Genomic DNA, 21,499 nt, shown 5'->3' on the forward strand with positions numbered 1-21,499 from the left:
GTGACTATTTGAAATAGTTTCATTGATTGGTTGATAAATCCCATCTAATAGTTTACACCTGTGTAAAAACAGACTCCAGATGCTCACGTCTTTCAGTAGTGATAGTGAAAGAATCAAAAACACACGCAGCAAAATCAGCCAAGCGTTCATCTTCTCCCCTCTGTGACACACTCGATAGGGTTCTAGTGTCCAACCAGAACCAAGATCCATTTCTGACATCATTTCCTCTGTCATGGAAGCCTCACACTGATAGATGGTCGAATCGTGATTTTTATAGATTCTCATGAGAGAAAATTTTGTTCATTTAGCCTATAACAACAGTTGTTAGTTGTTTTATTTATCTCAGAACAGAGACAGAATTCCACAAAGATCTCATTTTAATATTTTTAATGAATGTAATTTTTAATCCCTCCACCAGGTGTCAGTATATTCCGTTTAGTAAAGCTATACGGAAGAGGTGCAAAACATTTTTGTGTGATTAAAAATAGTTTCAGTTCATATTTATGTATTTACGATCCAAAAAAAAAAAGAAACAGAATAAATAAAAAAATAAAACAATACAAATAAGAATGTAGGGAATAAAATAAAATTCTAAAAGTTTCCCGGTTGTACTTATTTTGTAAAATCACATTTAATTCATGAAACGCAGGTAGCATCGCTACCTTTAGCATCGCCTCTCTGGTTTCCCGGTGCAGCTTGACAGGTGCTCCGTCTCCAGGGGCAACGCGACGCGCGCGTGCACGCCGAGCTCGGGTCGAGCGCGCGGAGGGAGCGAGGACGACAGGGAGGAGAAGAAGGAGCGACACGCTGAGGCTGGCGTCACCCCTCCGGCAGCGCTCCGTGTTTCTAACTGGAGAGGAGGGAGAAGACGAAGGAGGTTTCGGTGGAGCCAACCGGAGTTCGGTGGCCGGAGACCGCGGGAGGATAACGGCTTCCTCGGAGGAGGAGGAGGAGGTGGCATGCAGGTACCCCCACGGAGGAGCCCGCTCCCATGTCCCAGCTGCCGCTGACGCTCATCGCTCGGACGGGAAGAGACCATGAAGGACACGGGGGAGTTAAAGGACCACCAGCTGACGGTGAGTTGAACCCCCACCTGATGACGCGTTATTTTAACGCCAACTTATTTAGAAGCTGTATGTGTGGGAGGAACACCTGAGGTCCACCTGAAAGTGTGACGTCACTGACGTTACAGCTGGGTGTAAAAGGCACCAGGAGCTGCGTCCCACCTGAAGTCCACCTACCCCAGTGGGTTGGGTTACCCTGTTGCCCCCCTTAGTTGCTCCCTGGTTCTCTTTGGACAAACAGGAAGTGCATCAGTAGGCTGGTTGTCATCACCCATCTCCCTGTGGGTCGTGGGTTTCCATCCCTTTAACCATCATAAGACGTTCCTCTGTTTTCATCTTAAGTGACGGTGTTACAGTGTGGTGTGAGCGTGTTCATAAGAGTGTTCATAAGAGACGCTATAACCACCTGCACAAAGCCCAGCCAACTCACCTGAAGGTTCACTGTGGCCCTCCAGACGCCTCCTTTGTGTCGTGATGTCAAAATACTCTTTAAATATGCATGAAATCAAGCGATCAATAATTCATCCTGGTGTGTCTTCACACTGCAGGCTAATCAGTGGAGTTTAACATCTTAAAAATCCTCTGATTAGACTTTTAAAATGTAAAATCAGCCCCCGATGCTGCAGGTGGTTCTTTACAGTGGAGAAAACATCATCATATTTATATGTGTGTGATTGTGTGATGTTTTCCTGCACAAATACACAAGAATTAGACAGTGAAGTAATTAAAACATTAATCCTGACAGGATGTTTATTAACTCCCCCCCCCCCCCACACACACACACACAGGTGGCTTTGAGGATCCGCCCCCTCAGCAAGGCTGAGCAGGAGGAAGGGGCCGCCACCGTGGCCTTCAGGATGGACGACCAGGTGAGACGAGCCCCCCGTCGTGTGTGTGTGTGTGTGTGTGTGTGTGTGTGTGTAGATAATGTTTGCCTTGACAGTGGTTAATTTTTGTTAATTGATGGGTCAGACCTGGAGTGAAGGTCGTGACCTTTACTTGCCTCCAAGAGAAATCAGCTTCAAGGATTCGATCCATTTCCTTTATATTCCATGCATCCTTAGTCAAAACTTGCTATATAAATTTCCCACAATGCATCAGAAACCCCAAAGGTTCTGCTGACATCATACACCTGTCTTGTGTTTTTTCTCCTGGCGTGAACCAACCTGATAAATAGTTTGGAATGGATCCATTACGCGGATTGATAGAATAACGACACCAGAGGGTTCTGGGTTCTGATTGGCTTCACACAGCGAGGGGTGGGTGGGGGTGGGGGGTTGCAGTCTTAGTGCGCCGCCAATGTGAGCTCCAGGTAATGATGCTGTTGTTTACCAGTAGACGTTTGAACCGGTCCCTGGTGGAGACCGTTTAGCAGCACCAGCAGCGAGTGTGAGGATGATGATGAAGGAACTGGCGCAAATGAGCATCACGGCTGCCGCTCTGCTCCGGCATCTCCTCGCTCGCCGTATGCCGATGGAGCCGATCGCGGGAGGGGGGTGGGGGTGGGGGTAACCAACTTTGCTTCCACATTAATTGGTGTTAATGTATGGAAACGAAAGGAAGCGATCAGACGTGTGTGTTTGTTTGTTCGCCGCCTGAGGGATTGTAGCACCAGAACACTGCTGCAGACGGATAATCCTCAACGCCACTTGTTTGTCTGTCCTCTGCTTGTAAGAAGTAATTCAATTACACCAAGTCTTGAGCACGACATCAGCACTTCTTCCTGCTATGACATCATTAAAGTACACAGGAGATTAGAGCGTCGCAGCCGGCAGGGAGATGCGGTGCTGACACAGCAAACAGAAGTCTCCTGTCGTGTGTCCCGTCTATTCCTGAGTAAAAACTAGTTTTATCATCACCTGAGTCCCTCCACGTGTGTGCTGTACCACATATACGTGTGGTTGTTGTGTTGTTTATAAGGCAGACCAATGGGCAGCGACCATATGTCCAGGAGGCAGACGCTCAGACGGATTAGCCAGTTCTGGTGGCTGACTTGGCCGACTCAGCGGGAGAACCCAGATCAGGCTTTCCTGGTAGAAAGCAGACGAGTTGAGGCTGAGCCGTGCCTGCAGGGATGAGCTGATTGGATGGTTTTACCCCCTGGCCACCTGCCCCTCCTCCGTCTCCCTGGCATTAGCTGCAGGGGGATCAAGCCCCGCCCCTTGTGGACCACCTGTCGCTGGTCAGGCGATGAGTTGTCCTTGAGTGACGAGATCTATGAATGAGATGTGAAATAAACTTAAAAGTTTAGCCACGGAACCAACAGACGTTTACCTGAGATACCAGAATCCAACAGGTGCTGATTTATTTATTTATTTTATTTTATCTCAGATTTAAGGGTTGATAACTGGGTCATATTTTCCTTAAAGTCTGCCATCCAGCCCCCACCGGAGCGTGAGCCCAGGAGGGGTGATGTCATCCTGCCTTAAGCTGCTCGGCCTCATGAATGAGACGCTGAGATGACTGTTTCATCTCTTTGCTGCTGTTGTCATGGAGATCACGTCTGTTTCAGGTTCATAGGAAAAGTTTATCGCTGTTTATTATAGAAGTTGATATCATAAAACAGTCAAAAATATTGAAATGTTTTATCTATATATTATATATAATGTAATTAGATGCTTAGCACCAGTGTGTTGGTGAGGTGGTCCTTTCATGCTAATCTCAGGTTAGCATTGGAGCTAAGCATTCAGACCTGCTGGGCTCGTCTTTGGCCGGGCACGCCTGTCAGGAGCACACAGTGGGGAGTTCTTTATAGTGAGTCCCCGTCTCCATGGTGACAGGTAGACAAGGTCAGGGTCATTGTTTGTTTTTGTGTTGTTGTTTTTTCAATCTCTGGTCCTCACGGTCCCATATGTGAGACCAGAGCAACGCTGCGAGGGGTGAAGCGCCTTCTCTTCTTTTCTCTCCCTGTAGCTGCATGAATTTTCTCTTGCAAACACGGTTTTGATGCAGTTTTTTCATAACCCCGGGAGAGTGTCAACAGGCAGACAAACAGTTTGTTTGTCAAGGTCAAAGCACTCATTTAACAGTCAGGAACCGGTCTGAAAACAGGAAGGAGTTCTTCCTTTGTGGTGGGAGCGTCTCACAAAGAGCCACTCGGGCTGCAGTCGGTCGTAGACGACCGGACCAGTGTCATTTCGCTTGACATTTCCCAAAACACACACACACACACACACACACACACGCACACACACACATACAGGTGTGTTAAGGTGTCAACACAAACTTGCGTCTGACCACAGGAAGGGGATTATCCTCACTCTCCTCATTTCCCCCCTTCACCTTCTGGACCTCCTCTCTCTCTATGTCTATGTGTGTGTGTGTGTGTGTGTGTGTGTGTGTGTGTGTGTGTGTGTGTGTGTGCGTGTGTGTGTGTGTCGTACTCGAGCCCTCTTGATGCCCTCCATCTCAATGAGAGGTCAGGGATTGGCAGCTCACCACCAGGAGTCTCTGGAGGAGACGAGACACCAGGAGGCCATGTTGTTAGCTCTTTTAGCGCTAAAGCAAACAGACGGCTGCTCCGCCACCGAGGAATCATCGTGACCTCGTTACACAATTGGATTTTAAAACAGTTTATGCAATCAGGGTGTTTCATAATGAAGAACCTGAGGTCTGAGTCCTAAACCCCATTTTGTGTCCTTAGACTTGGGTCATTCTGTAGTCCGGCACCAGGTGACAAAAGCCGGCACCTGCTAAGGGGATGTTAGCGTTACCCCGTCAACTCGCAGCGCGACAGGATAGACAAGCTTTTCCATTTTAAGAAAAGCAAATCTGTGGTGAAAACGCCTCCCTTGGTGACGGGCGCTTGTGCTGTCGTGTGTGTTTGTGTAACAGAATCAGGAGTGCAGCGCTCCCTTGTTTGCCCCGCGGCTACCTAATACCTCCTACACCAGCAGGAAGTGCAGGACAGCCGTAGGGCTGTCAGTTCACCGTCTTTATCGGGCTTCTATCCTCTGATCGGTCTGTTCTGGCATCGCTGACAGGTCGACCTGTCCAGGTCGACTCGGAGTTAGAACATAATAAAAATGTAGAGGGAGGCAGCAGCACATGAAGGGCGTCAAACAAGACATCCCCCACATGTCTTGTTTTCTTTTTTTGACACCACAGGGAGAAAGTCTCTCAGGTGTAACACCTGATCCACAACAACATCCAGTCCGGTAGAAGTCGACATGACACAGGTCATGTGAGTAGCAAGAAATGACTTCTAATACATGATAGTACTAGTAGAAGTAGTAGCAGTAGTAGTATACGTTATTATTATATTACTACTTCTACTATTGCTGTTATTATGGTTACCATTATTATTATTACTATGATAGTTATTATTATTACTATTACAGCTACTATTACTCTTATAATTATTATAATAATAAATATTATTATTATAGTTACTATCAGTATTATTAATATTATAAAAATTATATTAATACAAATAGTTATTATTGATAATAATATCACCATATGTATTATAATAATTCTTACTACCATTATTATTACTATGATTATTATTCCTGTTGTTGTTATTGTTGTTACTCTTAGTTTTAATTATAAACTGTACAGTATCATAAATATTATTATTATCTTTATTATCATAATTACTATCGTTATTACTATAGTAATTAAAGTGACAAATATATTGTTATTATATTTATCACTGTTAGTACTATTATTATCATTTCTGTGTGAGGACCTTTACATTCTGATGGGGAGGGGATCATTAATCTAACAGTTTGGTTATTTTGGACTCTGTGTTGTGAAGCTCCTGGTTAGGACCATGATGCATCGTGAGCCACACAGAACAGGTCTCACACTCCATGTCTAATGGAAGCAGAATGTCTGAAAATAGCGTGTTGTTTAGCAGCATTCTGCTAGCGTGTTGCTTCACGTGTGAAGTCAACGTGACACCGCTGCCTCCTAAAAAGATCCTCTCAGAGGATCGTCATGACCAAACAAAGATCCAACACTGTTCTGACATCACAGACGTCATAAAAGCTTCACTGAGAGACAAACAAAAAAGAACTTTGATAGTCTGGATGCTACTTTCTTACCAGATCAATAGATTAATCTAGATTGAACTTGAATCGCTTGAACAGCAGAAACAAAGCTTTGACTTTGATGAAGACTCACTACTGTTTGAACAGTGAACCAATAAGGACATGAGTTGGCGAACCCACAGATGTTGATGTAAGTGTGATGGCAGCGTGTTGTGTAACAGGTAACAGCATTACCCGTGTTCATGAATGAGTGTGTGAGTCATGGCGGCAGCAACGTGACTTTGGCTGAACTCGACTACAATCGCTCTGATGTAACCTCAGATGAAGACACGCCTCCACTATCCGTCAGTCCGTATCAGGTGCCCCCCACCCACCACCATCACCACCACCACCACCACCAATCCGCCAAGCGCCGCCCATTACCCAGGAGCCCCTGAAACAGGATCTGAGGCGGCAGAGAGGTTTCTATCAGATAACAGTCACAGTTGTGTCTGCTGGACTTTCCAGAGCTTCGATTGCCTTTTTGTGAAAGATCAGCTTCAAAGGTCGCCTGAAAGGTCGTCTCCAGGTCAGGGTGGATCCGGATCGGAATCCGGATGTGGATTGGGTTCACACTCGTGTTTGGTTAACCTCTTTATGGGTATGGACCAGTTTAAAGCAAAGGATGGGAGGGATGAGGGAATGATGGAGAGAGAGGCCAGCCCTCATGTACACAAACACACACACACACACACACACGCATTCATACACACACATGTGCAACCACACACGCACAAAAAAAACCCCGAAAGGATATTAAAGTGTTTCTTCTTCCTGTTTAAATTTGAGGTTTAATTCTCCCTTTAGTTTTGTTAAACAAAACCCTCAGGCTGACCCCTGACCCTTGACCACGGGTGAAAGGGAAAGCAGACATCCTGCATAGACTGATATGTCATTCAGACATGACTCACTGATACATGACCCACAGATAAAAGACCCCCATAAAACCCTCGTGACCTTTGAACCCAGGCCATAAAAATGCCGCATGTGTTCAGGTGACGTGTTCCGGCCCTATCACTCTCATCCACACCCCCGCCCACCTTCAGGGTGTTGTTTTAGCACCTCCCTCCATCCATCTGCTCCCTCCAGCTCTTCCTTTATGATCATTGATTATTTATTTCTCTTCTATTGAGCGATCAACTCTTTTCCTTCTCCTTCAAAACACCTCTTTGGGTTTTTCTCCAGCGAAACGACGACTACTGACTTTTGCTAGGCGTCTTGGCAGCATTGCCCCCTTGGCACAGGATTGTGTTTCCATTTACGGGGGTGGGGGGCGTCGCCTTCATCAGTAAAACTGCCAAACAAGTTGGCCCCGCTGTTTTCACAAGCCCAGCTACAGGTCTCCTGATTACAAGATCCATCAGCCACAAAAGGTGTGGGCCAGGGCTTTGTCCCACCCCACCCCCCCATCTACTGCTTTATATGGCATTTAAATGACTCCATCACACTAATTGGTTTCATGTCCCTGCATCAGCAAGCTGTTGTTTGACTCTGGCTGATCTCTGGGAGGAAATTAATATTTTAGGAGCTCTTTCTTTCATAGCAACAGCGTGTAAATTTATGTCCAGACCATTTGAGGTCATATTAAATTGATTTATGTCCATGCATACAGAAGGAAAGTGGACACGTCTTGTGACGTCCATTGTAAAAAGAGACAGCGTGATTAAAACCGCTAAAACTGACACTGGGTGTCCAAAGGCTGTGGACCAGGAAATTGGTTTTCTTTTAGTGGTTTTGCAGGTTTTCTGGCCTGCTGGTGTCAAACCAGACCATGAATCAGTCCACTATGAAGGGGGGGGGGGGGGCAGAACTGGACTGTAAAACAAGAACCGGACCAGAGAAGAGAGAATTCTAAGCTGAAGCTTCATTATGATCTTTTCTAACAGTTCAGACAGATTCTGACTTTATTAAAAGGAAATAATTGTTTAAATGATTCCTGAATCTGAAGTCCTGATCGTTTTCACAGCTGGTCAGAGACGCCAGAAACCAGTCGGACGCCACTGGTAACGTTATCGGCTCCTCTGTTTGCTGTACCGTTGTGTTTGCAGAGCGGTTGCCGTGCAGCTGCCGCTTCGCTTTATGTTCAATGCAGCATTCAGGAACAGCAAATAAGACGGATGGATCCGTCGAGTGTACAGCTGAGTCCGATCAGCTGATGTGTGTGTGTGTGTGTGTGTGTGTTTTAGATACTGAATAATCTGTTGTGTGAAATATCAATCCAGCATAAAATGCTAAGAAAACATTAACAAACACGGGTTGTTTTGCTGTTTTTTTCAATCAATAATCCTTTATTACAAGAGTAAAAAATGTAGATCAATGAAGTGATCAATAAACTTTATTCGAACACGGTTTTGCTGCCACGTGTCCGTGAACACTTGTAGATGAGAGTAGCAACAGGTGAGTTCTTTTTTTGAATGATGCACAAACACACGACCCCCCCCCCCCCCCACACACACACACACACACCTGAACACACTCAGGTGGTCGGTCCTGAACCGGCCACTCTTGGATCTAGAATGCCTACCTGTTGGCCTCTCTGCGCTCATGACGACATGTTTCCATGTCACTGTGTGAGAACAGGAGAGGACGGCGGTTTCCACGGCGGCGCCGTGTTTCCAAACGCTCCTGAACCGGTTCCGTGCATCAGGTGTCACCAGCGGTCGTCTCAGACTGACCGGCGCGTCTGACCGCGTTCTAATCGGATCTCAGAGGGCCGCTGACTACAGCGGGGCAATCCCGCCTCAGGAGGGTTACCTGGAGTTTACAACGGCGTCACGGCGCCAGTACCCTGAGGCACAGGTGCAGACGGCGTGTTGTTTATCACCTCATCAGAAGACTTGAACATTAAGCGGCGCAGCAGCTGCCGGGTGAGGATGCTGAGAGGAAGATAGTGTAACGTAAGGAAGGCGACAGATGGCACCAGAGGTGTCATCCACACCCTTTAGCTTTTATGATTACCCAGAGTGCAACATTACTAACAGAGAGCATTGTCGACGGCCCATCAGCCTTATCAAGGACACAATTACGCATTCACGCAGCAGCGTGGAGCGGCAGATAACGTTCACACTCAGCTGGGCAGAATACCTCACGGGTGGTGATCAGGAATCCAGATCCGATGTCCCGTCGACAGTGTGAACGTGTGTGTTTGACGTCACTCGCTTCAGAGGTGATAAACAGCGCAGATTAGCTCAAAGTACCTCAGACTCTTAAGAGAGAATCTCTCCTTTCACATCTTCAATCCTGCAACCGTATTTGAAAATCAGCTCCTGAGCTCAATAATATATAATAATATAACATAATAATAAACTCAAAGCGGAGGAAGAAGCGGTGTTGCCTTCATCCCCCCCCACCTCCTCTCAGTCCCTCCTCTGTCTCACCATCCCTCCCTCTTGAATTTCAAATCAAGGGCATCAAAGTGAGCGGCTCATTGGTCGAGGGGCTCATCAAAAAGCTCCAGGGGCCTGTGAGGACTCCCCAGGTCCGGCGGCGAACGCCGGCAATCAGCTGATCGCCCCGGCCGACGGGTCGCCGCCCCACTTCATGTGTGGAGGGAACTGAAGGGTCCGTGGACCTGGTGGTCATTACTGCCTGTGTTAATCCCGTCTTTTAGCTCCTCTTGCTCTGAGTGGGATTAGAATACAGACATTATATTGGTGCTGATGCTCAGACAAGAGAAGAAGAAAATCAGAAGTGATATTGAACAAAATTTCCAGATAGTTTGCACCGTCGGAACTTCCTGTTCGCCCCATCTCTGTTTTTACTTTATAAATGTTAACAATACTTCCGTAAAACTCTAGCAGAATTGTGTCAGGTTGTATTTTTGTATTCTCACGTCATAGACATTTAACACCCAAGGCAACTATGTGCTTTTTTTGTCCTCCTCTTCACACAGATGATCGTTCTTATGGACCCCATGGAAGACCCGGCCAACATCCTGCGTGCCAACCGCAACAGGGAGAAGATATTCACGTTTGACGTGGCGCTGGACGAAGCAGCGAGTCAAGTCAGTCAAACGTAGAAGTTCGGACGTGTGGAGATGTGTTCTACTCCAAAACGCTCACGTCTCTTCCTCTTCTTCTTCTCCTGCAGGAGGAGGTGTACCGAGCCACGACCAAAGGCCTGATCGAGGGCCTCATCTCAGGCTACAACGCCACCGTCTTCGCATACGGACCCACAGGTTGTGTGTTTGTGTCCCACAACAACGCGGCGAGCTGTAGGAGTTTGATCTTCAGCCGTAGACGCACAAACGTGTGTTTTTCTGAGCGTTTCTTTCCGGTTTCAGGATGTGGGAAGACATACACCATGTTGGGGACCGACGAGGAGCCGGGCATCTACGTCCGGATGCTGAACGACCTGTTCCTTGCCGTGGAGGAGACGAGTGACGACATGCTGTACAGCATCTCCATGTCCTATCTGGAGGTCAGGAACTTTTCTTCACAAGTTCTCTATAAAACATCTATAAAAAGCAGTTTCCCTTCATTTCCTTTTCCAGATGTAGAAAAAACAGGAACGTCAGACTCAGTTTTTGTTCGGAGCGGACATTACGGCAGCCTGTTGTGTTTCGTTCACCTCACTGGAGACACTAAATAGAACGGGAACAGATCGAACTGTCGATGCAGAACAAATAGAACGGTCCGCAAGACTTTAGAAGCTGAAATGAAGCCGCACAGACTTTAAATAGGTGTGAGGCTTTAAATCTAACTCCGTCTGTTTTCACTTCAGTCCTGGTTGCTTTTAGTTTGAGTCATCTGTGAATGGATGTGATGACATCATCACTCAGAATGGATTTAAAAGCTACAGAAAAGTTGGCGTCTGGATGTTCTCCGACCTGAATTGCTGAAGCGCTGCCCCCTCCTCCTCCTCCTCTTCCTCTCGCGTGCTCATTGGTTGCTCATCTTCTGTCTCATTTAAGACTGGAAAGAAAAACCCTTTATTAGCTACTTTCACCTTTTATATGGGCTCAGAGCTCGTTGTACCAACAGGATGGCATCGCAAGACGTGGAAAAACCCTGATGTTAAGAATAAGAGGCCAAACATCCAGCTGTCAGCCTCAATTAAAGCCCCCACCTCTCTGACGTTAAATAAGAGCTGTGTTTGCAGCTCCAGCCTCCTGGTGGTTTGTCATCCAGCGGTCACTTTCCAGGGTGTCGCTTCCTGCCCTGAGCTTCTTCCACGACGGTTCGCTGCTTTTTCGTTGCGCCATCAGTGGTCGTCCGGAGATTTTTGTCTTTGTGAAAGAGAAGCAGTGACGCCAGCGTCAACGACAGCTCGCCACCCAGCAAGTTGAGGATTCTGAAAATACAGCATGTAATGTTTTCTTAGCGGGTCTGGATGTGGCCTTTTCCAAACAGCCTATCCTTTCGAATTACGTCTAAAACATAAAAGAAACTCAAGCATCCTGGAAAATGAAGGTGAGGGTGAAACGTTTTTCTCTTTATCCTTTCAGATCTACAACGAGATGATCCTCGACCTGCTGAATCCATCGTCGGGTTTCTTGGACCTGAGAGAAGACGGTAAAGGAGTGATTCAGGTGGCCGGCATCACAGAGGTGTCCACTATCAACGCACAGGCGGTTAGACAAACCCCCCAACAATTCATACCCTTATTCTCTTTTCCTGGGCTCCACATGGATAAAGTCTCTACCTGTGTCCTCAGATCATGGAACTGATGAAGAGGGGCAACAAGGAGCGCACCCAAGAGCCCACAGCAGCCAATCAGACGTCGTCTCGCTCCCACGCCGTGCTGCAGGTGACCGTCAAGCAGCAGAACCGATGTCGAGACATCGAACATGAAGTCCGCTTCGCGCGCCTCTTCATGATCGATCTGGCTGGCTCGGAGCGAGCAGCGCAGGTGTGTGGATCCATATCTGTCCTGATCACCTGAAGTTCTACAGTTTAGCTGATGTCTGGTAGCTTGTTAGCGTCAAACGTCCAAGGGTCTGCTCTGTGAACGTCTCTGAAGTCCAGTCTGCTCACTGGGGATGTTTGGCAGAGAGTCTTTCCAGCAGTCCAGAGGATTTAGGTTCCCATAAACCTCAGGAGTCTTTAATGAAAGCCTCTTTATGTGTGTCATTATGGCCCCATGTAGTTTATAAGTCTTACACCAACCTTTTCAAAGTTAAAATGGTCGTCTGGTAGATATTTCCAGACTTCCTTCTACATTTACCTGAGGGCCGCGGTTAGGAGTCAGCAAAACCTGAAAATAACATCACAATATAATGATGTTAATGTTTAGAGCTTAGACGGTCTGTTACCTCAACTTAAATGGAGACATTAGTTCACGGGGTTGAGTTTCTGACTGTCACCACTATAGTCTAGAGACATTGTCGTTGTTGTACTTAAACACGATGTGGAATACCGACGTTATCCTATTAGGACGTTTTAATCTTATAAATCCTGGCTGATAAATATCAGACCTTCTCTTTTTTACCAGTGAAGTGAGGCTGTTGTAAAGTGTTTGCTCAAGTTCAGTCAGTTTTTTATCATGAAGGACTAGTCGTTACCACGCATTCTAACAATGACACTCCTGGAGCTCTAGTTCACCACGGAGGCTGTGTGAAAGGTTCACAGCCGTGGTTCTGATGGAAAGCCCGTGGAGTTGTCCATGAGTCGGTGAGAGATACTCGACAGGGAGAGATTTCACCATCGGGGAGGTAACACCATCTGCTGGACGGGAGTGGAAGCACAGAGGGAAGTAACTGCCTGTATGAGCAGGACGGGATGGGACCTCCATGAAAATTAGTCGTTTATGTTCACTGACACTTCAGAGAATACAAAACAGAAATAAAATAACTAAATAGTAATAAATAAATCACATCAAAAATGTCCAGGTGGAGTTAAACTAATAGTAAAAGCTTCCTCATTCTCGTTCTCTTAGCTGTCTTTTAAGTTTGCAGTCAAAGCATTAAAACACACCTCAATGTGTCTTTGGTTCCAGACCCAGAACAGGGGTCAGCGTCTGAAAGAGGGGGCCCACATCAATCTGTCCCTCCTGGCTTTGGGAAACTGCATCAACGCTCTGAGTGACAAGCATGGCGCAAAGTATGTGAACTTTCGAGACAGCAAGTTGACTCGACTACTGAAGGTACAGCCGTTCTCAGGTTTGCTCAGCGCCGCGTGAAGCGGTCCTGGCGTTCCATTCACGTGATTTATTACCTTTGTTTCTGTCAGGACTCGTTGTGCGGCAACAGCCGGACAGTAATGATAGCCCACATCAGCCCCGCCTCCACTGCTTTCGAGGAGTCCCGTAACACGCTGACGTATGCTGAACGTGCCAAAAACATCCGAACACGGGTAAGTCCTGAAGGCCGTCAGCTTGTAATTAGCGTCCCGTCCTGGGTGCTAAGCACTGGAAATCTGAGCATTGTTTTCTTTGCGCCTCAGGTGAGGAAGAACATGGTCAATGTGACACACCACATAGCTCAGTACACCAACATCATCTCAGACCTGCGCTGCGAGAATGCACGACTCAAGAAGAAGATCGCAGACCAGGCCGGTCACGCAGATCGGGCCGACATCCGACACGTCCAGGGTAACGTTTGAGCTCACGTTGCCTCATCCAATGCAACGACAACTTGTTCCTCTATTTCTTGACATCTGTTTTTCGACTATTCCAGCGGAGGTCCAGGCCCACTCCACTCAGCAGACCCGGGAGGAGATGGACCAGCTGAAGAAGCAGCTGATGGACGCCTTTCGCCAACAGATGGAAATCAGGAAGAATCTGGTGGAGCTGGAAAACAGCAACATGAAGATCGAAATCAACACATCCAAACACCTGCTGACCATTGTCGAGTAAGTGACTGAGTTTTTTTTTCTTAAAACGCAATGACCTTGATTCAGATCTAAACAACATGTCGTAATTTTATCGCTTTCATTTCCTCGTTCTCCTCCCAGCTGGGAGCAGGAGCAGAACAAACGTAGAAAGAAGTGGCGGGCGGAAAACATGAAGGAAAGTCTGAATAAAGACGAAAGTGAGCTGGACTCAGACGCCCTCGATTGTCCTCCAGAAAGCACAGAGAGCCAGGAAGTCGCGTCGGCCAGAGAAAGTCTGGACACGCTTATGTATAAACAGAAGAAGATCCACAAAAAGAAGGTGAGATCTTAGAATCAAGAAGGAAGTCGTTGCTTTTCTTATGCTTCTTATTGAATTCTTGTTCCCGCTTATCTTCAAGACGTTCCTGGAGCGCAGATTTCTGGAGATTCGGGACAGGACGCGCCACCTGGAGCAGCTGCTGCCCCAGCGGGTCAGCTCAGAACAGCAACGCGAGGTCCTCGACCTCCTCTGCAAGTTCCACGAGCTGGAGATCACCAACGCGGAGATGCTGAAGGACAACGTCATCCTGCAGAAGAACGTGGTGGTGCAGCGATTCAAGCAGCACCGGCACCTGTGTGACGCGATCATACAGCAGCAGAGACAGTTCATCGACAGTGAGTCCGTCAGAACCACGGCACTGATAGTTCCGTTGTCGTCATGTTCTCAGGGTTAACCTGGATGTTTGTCCTTCCAGACCACAGTCTGCTGGTTCCTCCACACCTCCAGGAGCTCTATGAGACCTACAGCAGGGAGCTGGACGAGAGGAAGGCGGACAGGCCAATGGTCCTGGAAAAGGTGACCAACAGACACGCCATCAAGGTGGGTGGAGCTTCATAAGGTGGTCTGGGTGGATGTTTTTAGCTGTTATTAACGTGCTCTTATCTCCAGGAGGGCTCTCTACCCAAGATCACCCTTCGCAATCAGTTTCAAGACAGCATGCAGGACACGGACTCCGACCAGGAGAGCGTCCGCAACATGGGCTCCGATAACCGACGGAGTCAAGTCAAGAACTGCAAGCAAATCTTACCCCCCATTCTGCCCGAGCCCGACCTGTAAGGACGTCTCCTTCTGTCTGCAGTTCAGACTTGGATTCACTTACCCTAACACTGTCTGTTTCCTCCCTGTCAGGGACGATGACAGAGTATTCAAGAATAGTCCTCTGACCAGACAAATGAAAAACTTGGCTGTGATGACACCACCCCCCATCCACATTAACGGGAAGGGCAACAGAGAGGTGAGGACATGTCCAATGGGCAGTCTAGCTATCCTGGAGAGATGCTCTTGGTTTTCACTTTAAGCATTGGGGGGTGGGGTTGTTTCTGGGGAGACGGCAGTGATGCAGATGCAGCTCTACATCTTGTGTTTGCAGCTGCAGCCCCCCACCACTGAGAGCTCTCTGAGCTGCAGCCTCCTCAGCCACAGCGTCAGCAGCCGCCTCAACTCGTCGTCAGACAGCAGCGAAGCCGGGGCAGATGCCCCCCTGTCACGAAGGGGTGAGTCTCTAAGCAGGGACGGTTTTGGCGGTGGGACCGTCTAAGTTCCTGGGTGAGTGAAGAACGTGGGTGTCCTTTGTCCCCACAGAGCAGCAGCAGATCCTGAAGGGAGTCCAGAACATCGCGGTCAAAGCGGCCTGTCTCCGCTCTAGAGCCATGGAGCAGGATGCCTTGAGGCTACCGGCCCCCCCGTCTCCTCTGGACCACAAGAAGCAAAAGAGCGGCTTCTCTCAGAACGAGGGCCCCCCCAGAGGTTTACCGATGCCACGTGGAAGGCAGCCAAACCTAGAGCTTCGACACGCCACCTCGGATGATAACCTGTCCTGCAGCACGACCGAGGGGCCCAACCAGCAATCGACCTGGACTCGAGTGCGAAATCGACAGGTCGCCACCAAAAACCAAACTCCCCGAGACGTGGGCTTTGAGGTTCACCACAAGAAGAGGCGCTCGCACTCTTTCGAGGTCACCGGTCATGCAGTCAGTATGAAATCACGGCACCTCTGTTTGTCTTTGGGTTTTGGAAAAGCTTTCCGGTCTCACAATCCCTTCCTCTTCTCACTCGCAGGTCCTCCAAGCCAAAGCGACCGCCGCTTTGAGGTTACGTCCTCTGGACAGCACATCAGACACTCATCTGCATAACAACCAGCCGCAGGCGCCCACGCTCCGCCCCCAGCACAGAGGGGTCCCCCCTCTCAACAAACCCAGGCCGCACCCCAACAGACAGCAAACAGGTGAAACCGCTCTCGCCGTCCATGGAGATAGAGTCTCCGTCTTGCGTCATCATCCTAACGTCGACTTTGTTTTCTCTCCCTACAGGCTCGACAGCAGAGTCCTCCACAGTTCATGCGAACAACCCGAGACGGGCAACCCAACTGCAGCAGCCCCCCTTCTACGTCACCACCGCCGTCGCTGGAGGCCAGCGCCCACGGCGGCATTGAAGTTACCCCCCAACACAACACAGACTGAGAGACTGAAACACCAGACCTCAGTGACATCACCGGTTTGAAGTCAGCTGGTTGGGTCGACATCCAGTCAGGATGGTGTCGAGTTCACTTTGAATCCAACGTAGTACTCTGAAGAATATCAAACCTATGTTTCTGCTCCCAGGACGGACCAGGGTCTCAACTCTCAACTCGAATCTGACTGATTTAAAAGTTTTCAAAAATGTAGTTCCTTCTTTCTATTTGTAATAAACTTTCATGACTTTGTTCTCATGTGAAAAGACACAAAATAAAATTTGAGGAAATGTGCTCAATGTTTGGTGTTCTGTGTAAACCCAGTTAAAAATGGCTCCCATGGCAACCCCCTGTGTAGCTGAAGGCCACACGTAGTTCACAAGATGTCTAGAAAGTCTGGAAATGCAAACAAAAAGTGATCGTGAGCTGATAAATTGAGGAAAACAAGGATTTATTGTCTCTATGCTGGTTTTTATCGACATTCATGTATTTAAAACACAATTCCAGCCACACACTTGTCTGTCGTTTTATATTTGCTAGATGCTGAAAGGCATTGTGGGAAATTTAAGGTGATAGAAACATACCAAGCAGAGTCAGCCAAGTGCTAATGTTCTCTCCCCCTTGCGCACACACCCCCTGGGGAGGGGAGAGAGAAGCTTTAGTGAGGATTTGCTATGTATTAACTCTGAGACGAGACGGCTGGAGCACAAGGAAGACGGACCAGACCACAACATGGACAACAGTTGTGTCCTGCAGCAACGCCACACAACAAGACTTCAACCTGAAAAAACCCCAACGCCATCTGTCCAGTGAACGAAGCAGAATGGGACACCCCAACATTCCACTGATGCACAGGTACACACGGCCCCCAAGGGATAAACACAGATCCAGACGACTGCAGCCCTACACAACCAACGGTGAGTAGAGTAGTACATACTGTCAAGTAGATGCTATACTACATATTATCAAGCACGTAATCAACAACCATGACTAGAGAAGTGTGTACTATCTAGTTTAATACTATCAAACATGTAGTTGATACTGTAGTATATACTATATAGTATATATATACTATATAGTACATACTAGACTTACAATCATGATGAAACGATCTGATAGTATTAGCAAATATGTCATTGATATTATATACTTGATAGTATGTACTTGGTCATATCGAGTACATATTTGGTAGTATGTAAAATAAAAGTACATCCTATCAAGTACACATTATCAAGCATGCACTATTATGTACATATTCAATAGCATACTTGATAGCACATATTATCGGAGATCATGACAACGTATCTGTGTTTGTGTTGCCCTGCCGGACCGTGGCAGGAGGCGGGGCCAAACCTGTGGGTAGAGCCTCGTCTACACACCTGTGCCTCATCTCCACACCTGTACCTCATCAGGCTAATTAGCCTGAGGCTTCTTAAGCCAGCTTTTCCGTTGCTTCTGTGCTAGCTTGGTTTCTACCTTTACACTGTAGGATTGTTGGACTTTTCCAGATTTTTTGTGTTTCCTGTATTTTGCTTTTCTAGTTAAAATATGAATGAGAACTTCCCCTCAGGTGTTCTGCTTATGGTTCCTAACCTCACCCATGACAGTATCAAATGCCAAGTATTCAATATCTGAAACATACTGTCAAGTATGGTCTCTATAAAATTTATACTCATTACACAGTTTATATTTGTATTTGTAATGTACGTAATATTAAGTACATATTGTTCAGTAAATTGTATCAAATACACAATATACATGATCCATAAAGTTTATACTATCATATGTTAACTATATTGTCTTCATGATGCATCTAATATAGTCTATAAATATAATATGTTCTGGAAAGTGTGTCCTTGCAGATATGCACTAGATACCTGTCAAATATGTACCTTTGAGGAAATATAATTAAATCTGTACTATCTATAAATCATAACTAATATAAATAATATGTAATATATTAATACTGCATACAGGTTTGGGTTGAAGGTCCTCTAGCCGTGTTGATGCTGCTAAACATACATGTTTTATCCATCCAGACAACCTGAACAACGCGTTGGGCGCCATCAGAGTCCTCGGTTTGGAGCTGATTGCGGATGAACTGGTGCCACATCTGAACACGGTGCTCATCAGCATCAAGGACAGGAGTGAGTTCAATCCTGTCAGTGCATTATGATATCTTGAATTAGTATGCGTTATCAACTACGACGCCCCAAAGTCTCCTCCTCCTATCTGCCTGACAGCGTTAAACACATGTCAACATGTGGTGGCTTCATGCAAAGCGAGGGCTTCACGCTTCTGTTTCTGTCGCCTTTCATCTGACGCCATTTGAATTGGAAAATACTGAATGTCACGCAGCCACATGCCACGTACATATTCATGTCTTGTCATAAAGTATACCCTCAGACATCATGCCTCCCACTCAGCCTCCATATTTGGAAGGATAACACCAGTGGGAGACTTGGTGAGGGATGGGGGGGCCGGGGGCTGAGAGTCTCTGGAGGGATCAGGTGGATGACAGTCGTAAGTCCTCGCGAGACACTAAGCTGTATTTGTGTCTCCTGCAACACGAGGATAGCGAGGCAAGAGGAGCCAAAGAAGGGTCAAAGAGATCAGGAGTCGTCCATACTTGCATATTTTACTGCTATTTGTTCACATTATTCACATTTTCATCTACGGTTTCTTGCAGACAAAGGTGCTGCCGAGCAGGTCGTGATCAGCGGCATCCTCCCGATTCTGTCCCTGTGTCTCAGACACACAGGTGCTCTCAGGCTGATCACTGCAAAATTAGTGGCCGAACTCGCCAAGGAATGTGAGTGATTCAAGAAAAGTTGGTCCGTCTGTCGTTTCTTCATTGAGCTCATCAGAGCAATCTTCTTTCCTGTCAGCTGTGGTCCGTAAAGGTTTCGGCGATGCGGGTCTGGTCACGGCTCTGCTAAGCGTGCTGACCAGTCCAGACCAGGAACTGCTCCTCCACGTGGTCAGATCCGTCTCATGCATGTCCTACGACAGCCGTAGGTCAAAAAAAAAACGCTGATAAATCTGTGTTGGACTTACATGTTTCAGTCCAACCATCTGATTTCTGCCATTTTTAGCTAAGCTGCAAGAACTGTTGCTCCGCCGAGGGGCGGTTCCTCGCCTCGTCGCCATCCTGTTCCGCTTCCCCGATAAGGAGGCCCTGGAGGAGGCGTGCCTGCTGGGGTTGTGTAACCTCAGCGGGATGGGAGTGTCAGAGGAGGCCGGCGTGACCTGGGAGAGGGGTGCATCTGTGAGGCCGGGGGAATCGGTTTTTCACGGTGTCTCTCCTCACACCTGTGGATTCACCTCCTCCGTGACCCTGGTGCGAGTATGTCAGTGGGCGCCGGGTCAGTACGCCGTCAGCATCGAGGTGGTCCAACGATGCTCCTCCTCTTTCTGGAGCCTCCATCGGAAACAAACGGCTCGCTGGTTCCCGCTCCCCAGCGTGGGAAGTTGTTCCAATCTGTGCAAGTTCTCCAAGAGGAACATTCCCAGAACCAAAAGCCTGAAGACTCGCATGTTCCACACCTTCCTCTGATCCGATCTGAGCATGCTCACAAGAGAAGCATCTAAAGATGCAAGGGCTTGGAATACTTGGAATTTCCTTCCTGGGCAGGACCGTAATTTAGCATCATGAACTTTTAATTTGTTGGGTGACCTTCAAACATTCCAGACTACACTTGAAACGATTATTATTGCTATTATTTTCATGTAAATTTATAGTAATTTTTAATTCATGCACAGAAATGACTGATTCAAAAGTTTTCCTCAACACATTTTTAATTTCATGCCCATCTGTAGACCCTAAATGAGAATTATTGGCACTCACCACTAGGTGGCGCACATGCGCTTCATAGAAACCCGTCCACCATGCAACGTTAAAGAAACTATTATCTACATGTAAGTGGATCTTCTGAGGGATTTACATCCTGACTTTCCTCCAGCACTTGACCTTTGACTTTGTCCGCTAAACACCGACGCTAACACCAGGACAGTCTCTCCTTCGTTTCTCTTCCTATAATTACCTCTCTGATTGGTTTCTTTTACCTGCAGGCGTACAAACTGGGCAAGTTCTCCAATCAATCCCAACTTCATTACTCCTGGAGCCGCTTAAATATTTGATGCCACACAGATGAGGCTCTGGAATTATTTACAGGCGGACAAGATGGAGCTATTCTTGACTTAACTGTCCTCAGGTGGCAGATTTTGGACTTTGACGGAAGCACCAAAGGCATTCCAGCAGGCTCCATATAATAACTGGCTTATTATCCACATGCTTGTAAATTAGACCAGAAGTGTGAAGTGTGGGCATGAACATAGAAGCTAAGGTACAGCTCGCTTAAAAGAGGAAATGAATCTGATTGGATGAAAAGTGAGGGGCTGCGGTGACATCACTGTCAGGAAAAATGAGCCCAAAAAAATCAAGATTGAAGTGAAATAAAAGTCTCTGAATACAAATGCAATGTTTTCTCCATCTTCTGAATTGCTTCACCTTTTGTTTGTTGTTCTGTTTGTTGTTTTGTTTCGTTACTTGACAGGATGCAGGATGAAAACCGCTGACGTGACAAAACATGAGACGCAAACGTTAAATCAGTGGCAGGAAACGCAGGGAGCCCGCATATGTTTTAATATAAGCCTCATTAATAATGCATGATGAACTTTGCATTTATGCCCTCAAACCCAGATAATACGACTGCGGACTATTTTATTGCTTGTCTTTTGCAAATGAGTTATTTCAACTTTAATCCTCTTGTTGTTTTCTGCAGAAAAAAAAACAACAAAAAACCCTCCATGTAATTGCATTAAGGTTTAGCGGCGCTGGAATCTTAATCGCTGCCTCCGTCGTAAGGCCTGAAGCGTCGTTCAGATAGACCAACAATAGTGAACGGATGAGTCGTCAGGTGGGGGGGGGTTTCGTTTCGTCTTCTCGGCTTAAATATTGACTGCCGGAAAGATGATAAAGCTCTCTGACAGGTCGATGGCAACTCCCGTCATCAGAGACTGTGGATTAGCATCGGCCAATCGATGCCTCTGTCAAGAGCCAGACAAGATTTCGGGACCTGAGTGCCACTCGACTATGTCGAGGCCCATTGTTGCCGGGGACAACGGAGAAGTCGGAGCTT

At 47.2% G+C, this 21,499-nt stretch overlaps 2 protein-coding genes across 3 annotated transcripts; both read left to right on the forward strand.

Moving 5' to 3' along the window:
* The first annotated feature begins 779 nt into the window (after positions 1-779).
* On the forward strand, positions 780-16,640 carry kif19 (kinesin family member 19). Its single transcript, XM_068305599.1, has 20 exons — positions 780-1,076; positions 1,853-1,933; positions 9,990-10,100; positions 10,187-10,274; positions 10,380-10,516; positions 11,544-11,669; positions 11,753-11,947; positions 13,034-13,180; positions 13,267-13,389; positions 13,480-13,627; positions 13,713-13,887; positions 13,990-14,188; positions 14,268-14,523; positions 14,604-14,728; positions 14,798-14,961; positions 15,038-15,143; positions 15,279-15,402; positions 15,491-15,879; positions 15,968-16,133; positions 16,219-16,640. Exons 1-20 carry the CDS (start codon positions 1,038-1,040, stop codon positions 16,338-16,340), a joined length of 3,021 nt encoding a protein of 1,006 aa, XP_068161700.1. The 5' UTR covers positions 780-1,037; the 3' UTR covers positions 16,341-16,640.
* Positions 16,641-17,062: 422 nt separating this feature from the next.
* si:dkey-21e13.3 (uncharacterized protein LOC100150043 homolog) lies at positions 17,063-20,787 on the forward strand. 2 transcript variants are annotated; one of them, XM_068305798.1, is made up of 5 exons: positions 17,063-17,275; positions 18,398-18,505; positions 19,048-19,170; positions 19,247-19,372; positions 19,454-20,787. In XM_068305798.1, the coding sequence occupies exons 1-5, from the start codon at positions 17,182-17,184 to the stop codon at positions 19,912-19,914; spliced, it is 912 nt and encodes a 303-aa protein (XP_068161899.1). In that variant the 5' UTR covers positions 17,063-17,181; the 3' UTR covers positions 19,915-20,787. The 2 variants fall into 2 exon arrangements, with proteins under 2 accessions (XP_068161899.1, XP_068161898.1); XM_068305797.1 differs by having other exon boundaries at positions 17,235-17,275; positions 18,398-19,170.
* The last annotated feature ends 712 nt before the right edge of the window (positions 20,788-21,499 follow it).

This window comes from Antennarius striatus, chromosome 21, assembly GCF_040054535.1.
Source record: "Antennarius striatus isolate MH-2024 chromosome 21, ASM4005453v1, whole genome shotgun sequence".
Lineage (NCBI taxonomy): Eukaryota > Metazoa > Chordata > Actinopteri > Lophiiformes > Antennariidae > Antennarius > Antennarius striatus.

What these genes read in the sequence shown, in the direction of transcription:
- kif19 (XM_068305599.1), top strand. Translation starts at nt 1,038, where the DNA reads ATGAAGGACACGGGGGAGTTAAAGGACCACCAGCTGACG. An exon ending in CCTTCAGGATGGACGACCAG is followed by an intron (nt 1,934 to 9,989) that starts GTGAGACGAGCC and finishes CTCTTCACACAG; the next exon opens with ATGATCGTTCTTATGGACCC. An exon ending in CCACTATCAACGCACAGGCG is followed by an intron (nt 11,670 to 11,752) that starts GTTAGACAAACC and finishes CTGTGTCCTCAG; the next exon opens with ATCATGGAACTGATGAAGAG.
- si:dkey-21e13.3 (XM_068305797.1), top strand. Translation starts at nt 18,738, where the DNA reads ATGTCTTGTCATAAAGTATACCCTCAGACATCATGCCTCCCACTCAGC. An exon ending in GGCCGAACTCGCCAAGGAAT is followed by an intron (nt 19,171 to 19,246) that starts GTGAGTGATTCA and finishes CTTTCCTGTCAG; the next exon opens with CTGTGGTCCGTAAAGGTTTC. An exon ending in ATGCATGTCCTACGACAGCC is followed by an intron (nt 19,373 to 19,453) that starts GTAGGTCAAAAA and finishes TGCCATTTTTAG; the next exon opens with CTAAGCTGCAAGAACTGTTG.